The 4,366-nt window shown below is 70.7% G+C and overlaps 2 protein-coding genes across 2 annotated transcripts in view; one reads left to right on the top strand and one right to left on the bottom strand.

Moving 5' to 3' along the window:
- Positions 1-1,656, bottom strand: part of NFKBIB (NFKB inhibitor beta) — a 2,844-nt gene extending 1,188 nt beyond the window's left edge. The window contains exons 1-2 of the mRNA XM_041411869.1: positions 1,372-1,656; positions 305-588 (exon numbers count right to left, since the gene is read on the bottom strand). Of these exons, the coding sequence (XP_041267803.1) occupies positions 305-588; positions 1,372-1,586 (499 nt within the window). The 5' untranslated portion in view covers positions 1,587-1,656. The remainder of the gene's footprint in view (positions 1-304; positions 589-1,371) is intronic.
- An 88-nt stretch (positions 1,657-1,744) lies between these two features.
- The window catches only part of SIRT2 (sirtuin 2), a 5,215-nt gene continuing 2,593 nt past the window's right edge, over positions 1,745-4,366 (top strand). Inside the window, exons 1-6 of the mRNA XM_041411870.1 lie at positions 1,745-1,956; positions 2,053-2,092; positions 3,600-3,716; positions 3,915-3,956; positions 4,037-4,143; positions 4,234-4,290. Coding sequence (XP_041267804.1) covers positions 1,789-1,956; positions 2,053-2,092; positions 3,600-3,716; positions 3,915-3,956; positions 4,037-4,143; positions 4,234-4,290 — 531 coding nt within the window. The 5' untranslated portion in view covers positions 1,745-1,788. The remainder of the gene's footprint in view (positions 1,957-2,052; positions 2,093-3,599; positions 3,717-3,914; positions 3,957-4,036; positions 4,144-4,233; positions 4,291-4,366) is intronic.

The following is a 4,366-nucleotide window of genomic DNA, read 5'->3' on the forward strand; positions in this document are numbered from 1 at the left end:
ATCACCCCAAAACCTCAGCCCAAAACATCGCCCCAAAACAGCACCGTCACCCCTAAATATCACCCCAAAACACTGCCCCAAAAACCCAGCCTCAAAACATTGGCATCACAGCAAAACATCGCCCCAAAACAGCACCGTCACCCCTAAATATCACCCCAAAGCATCGCCCCAAAAACCCAGCCCCAAAACATCGGCATCACCCCAAAACTTCACCCCAAAACATCAACATCTCCCCAAAACATCACCCCAAAATATCACCCCAAAAACCCAGCCCCAAAACATCAACATCACCCCAAAACATCGCCCCAAAACCCCGCCCCAAACCCCGCCCCAGCACGATGTGCAGGGCTCTGGGGGGCGCAGGCTGGTTCACACCTTGGTGGGGGGGGCTCAAAGCCCAGCCAAAACTCCCCCCTCCCCGCAGCTGCACCCCAAATCCCCCCCCAGCTCCCGCGGGACCCCCAGCTGCGGGGCGAGCCCACCTGGCCCAGGTCGTTCTGCAGGTCCAGGTACGGGGAGCGCTCGGCGTGCCGCAGGATGGACTCCAGGAACGGCTCGTGCTCGTGGATCACGGCCAGGTGAAGGGCCCTGGGGGGGCACGGGCTGCGGGGGGCTGTGCGACACCCCCCGGGGGTCCCCAAAAACGGACCGACACCCCCAGACCCACAGGGGGCCCCGATAAAGGACTGACACCCCCAGACCCACAGGGGGCCCCGATAAAGGACTGACACCCCCAGACCCACAGGGGGCCCCGATAAAGGACTGACACCCCCAGACCCACAGGGGGCCCGATAAAGGACTGACACCACAGGGGGTCCCCAATAAAGGACTGACACCCCCAGACCTAAATGGGGCCCCAATAAAGGACTGACACCAAAGGGGGTCCCCAATAAAGGACTGACACCCCCAGACCCACAGGGGGCCCCAATAAAGGACTGACACCCCCAGACCCACAGGGGTCCCAGAAAAGTGTGTGTGTTGAAGTTACTGGGGGTCCCGGGCCGTTACCGGGGGGTTACGGAGGCTCCCGGGCCGTTACCGGGGGGTTACTGGGGGTCCTGAGCCGTTACCGAGGGGTTACCGAGGCTCCCGGGCCGTTACCGGGGGTTTACCGAGGCTCCCGGGCCGTTACCGGGGGGTTACTGGGGGTCCTGAGCCGTTACCGGGGGGTTACCGAGGCTCCCGGGCCGTTACCGGGGGGTTACCGAGGCTCCCGGGCCGTTCCTGAGGGGCCCCGCGGGGCGCGGCGCTCCCGGGGGGATCGCACCGGAACCCCGGCAAGAGGCAGAACCGTGACCCCCCCAAGCCCAGGGTGTGCGTGGGGGTCCCACCCGGACCCGTGGGGGGTCCCTCGTCCCTCCCCGCCCTCACGTGTCGCCCTCCTCGGTGACGAAGCTCAGGACGTGCCGCAGCCAGGCCGCGGGGTCAGCGAGGGGCTCGGGGGACTCCGCTCCGGGGCTGGCGGGCAGCGGCGGCCCCAGCGGCCCCTCGCCCAGCGAGCCCAGCCCGCTGTCGCACCACTCGTCGCCCTCGGGCCGCTTTGCCTCGCCGGGGGCCGCCGGGGCCGCGGGGGCCGCGGCCGCCATCGCCGGGGCCGCCTCAGGCCGCGGCCGCCATCGCGGACCGGGGAATCCCCGCCCCGGCGCGTGCCGGGACCCGTAGTCCGCGCCCTCTCTTCCGGGTGTTTCAGCCAATCAGCACTCTCCGCCCGCCCGCGCACGCGTCCCTCCCTCCCAACGGTGCCGCCGCGGGGCACGCCGGGAGTTGTGGTGCGGGCAGGCCGCGCCCATGGCGGACCGGGACGGTAGCGGGGCCGGCGGGGCCGGGGGCGGCCCGCGGGGTGGGGCTTCCTCTCCTCCCGCCCCCGCCGGGGAGCCCCCCGCCGGGGACCCCCCCACCGTTCCCGTAGCTCCAGCTGCCCGCCAGGAGGAGGCGGAGCAGGACGCCGAGCCTCCGGTAACGCCCCCGGTGTCGTTCGGCCCCCCCCCCACCGGTCCCCACCCCGGTGACCGCCCCCGACACCCCGGTGACCCCTCGCACTCCTCCCCGCAGGTCTCGGAGCCCGAGCCGGGCACTTCGGCCGACGCTGACAGTGGGTCTGGGGGCGCCGGGCTCCCGTGGGGGCCGCGGGGGCCCCGGGCTGGGCCTTTGGGGACACCCCGGGGACCCCTGGGGACACCGCGGGGACACCGCGGGGACACCTCGGGGACACCCCGGGGACCCCTGGGGACACCCCGGGAACACCTTGGGGACCCCTGGGGACACCTTGGGGACCCCTGGGGACACCTGGGGACACCTCGGGGACACCTTGGGGACCCCTGGGGACACCTGGGGGACCCCTGGGGACACCTTGGGGACCCCTGGGGACACCTTGGGGACCCCTGGGGACACCTTGGGGACCCCTGGGGACACCTTGGGGACCCCTGGGGACACCTTGGGGACCCCTGGGGACACCTGGGGACACCTCGGGGACCCCTGGGGACGCTTTTGGGGACCCCCAGGGGGACACTTTGGGGACCCTTTGGGGACACCGCGGGGACCCCTGGGAACACCGCGGGGACACCTTGGGGACCCCTGGGGACACCGCGGGGACCCCTGGGGACCCCTGGGGACGCTTTTGGGGACCCCCAGGGGGACACTTTGGGGACCCGTTGGGGACACCGCGGGGACCCCTGGGAACACCGCGGGGACACCTTGGGGACCCCTGGGGACACCGCGGGGACCCCTGGGGACCCCTGGGGACGCTTTTGGGGACCCCCAGGGGGACACTTTGGGGACCCTTTGGGGACACCGCGGGGACCCCTGGGAACACCGCGGGGACACCTTGGGGACCCCTGGGGACACCGCGGGGACCCCTGGGAACACCGCGGGGACACCTTGGGGACCCCTGGGGACACCGCGGGGACCCCTGGGAACACCGCGGGGACACCTTGGGGACCCCTGGGGACACCGCGGGGACCCCTGGGAACACCGCGGGGACACCTTGGGGACCCCTGGGGACACCGCGGGGACCCCTGGGAACACCGCGGGGACACCTTGGGGACCCCTGGGGACACCGCGGGGACCCCTGGGAACACCGCGGGGACACCTTGGGGACCCCTGGGGACACCGCGGGGACCCCTGGGAACACCGCGGGGACACCTTGGGGACCCCTGGGGACACCGCGGGGACCCCTGGGAACACCGCGGGGACACCTTGGGGACCCCTGGGGACACCGCGGGGACCCCTGGGAACACCGCGGGGACACCTTGGGGACCCCTGGGGACACCGCGGGGACACCTTGGGGACCCCTGGGGACACCTGGGGACGCTTTTGGGTACCCCCAGGTGGACACTTTGGGGACCCTTTGGGGACACTCCCGGAGCCCTTTGGGGACCCCTCGGGGACGCTTTTGGGGACATTTTGGGGCCTTCAGAGATATCTCAGGGGCTTTTGGGGACATTGTGGGACACTTGGGGACACTTGTGGGACGGGCCGGTCGGAGTCAGAGTTTGGGGACGCCGTGGCTCTCCTGGGGGCGGGGTCAAGGGTTTTTGGGGACGCGTGGGGGCGTGGGGGGGGTTTGGGGGCGCTCTGGGCACAGCTGGGGGTCCCCGCAGTGGAGCTGCTGCGGACGCTGCTGTCCCGGACCCTGGGGCTCGGCGGGGACCGAGCGGAGCCGGTGCTGGACGAGCTGAGCCTGGCGGGCGTGAGCCGCTTCCTGGGCAGCGGCCGCTGTTGCCAGTTCCTGAGGAGTGAGCACTGTAGGGACACCGGGAACGGGACACCGGGAACGGGAATGGGGGGCACCAAGAACGGGGAGGGGGCAGCAGGAAAATCAGGAGCGGGGACGGGGAGAGTTCGGGGGGAGCGGCAGAAAGGGCGTGGCTCTGGGGGCAGTTTTGGGGTTCACCCCTTTGTGCCCCCCCCCTCAGGTAAGAACGTCATCTGCATGGTGGGCGCCGGCATCTCCACCTGTGAGTCCTCTTTGTGGGGGGCCCCGGGGGGGCTCAGGGACCCCCGGGGTGGGTCCTGACGCCCCCGACCCACCCCCCAGCTGCCGGGATCCCGGATTTCCGCTCGCCCGGCACCGGGCTCTACTCCAACCTGCAGAGCTACAACCTCCCCTACCCCGAGGCCATCTTCGAGATCGGCTTCTTCAAGGTACCCCCCCCCTTTTCCTCCCCAAATTTTGGGGGGGCGGGGGGGTCCTGAGCTTCTGGGGCTCCCCCCTGACCTCCCTGCGCCCCCCAGAAACATCCAGAACCCTTTTTCGCCCTTGCCCGTGAGCTCTACCCGGGGCAGTTCAAGGTAAAACACCCCCAAACCTCCTTCCCACCTCCCCCCAAATTTGGGGGAGACCCTCAAACGACCCCCCCCCCCCCCC

Source organism: Onychostruthus taczanowskii, unplaced genomic scaffold (assembly GCF_017590055.1).
Source record: "Onychostruthus taczanowskii isolate IOZ18803 unplaced genomic scaffold, ASM1759005v1 scaffold376, whole genome shotgun sequence".
Lineage (NCBI taxonomy): Eukaryota > Metazoa > Chordata > Aves > Passeriformes > Passeridae > Onychostruthus > Onychostruthus taczanowskii.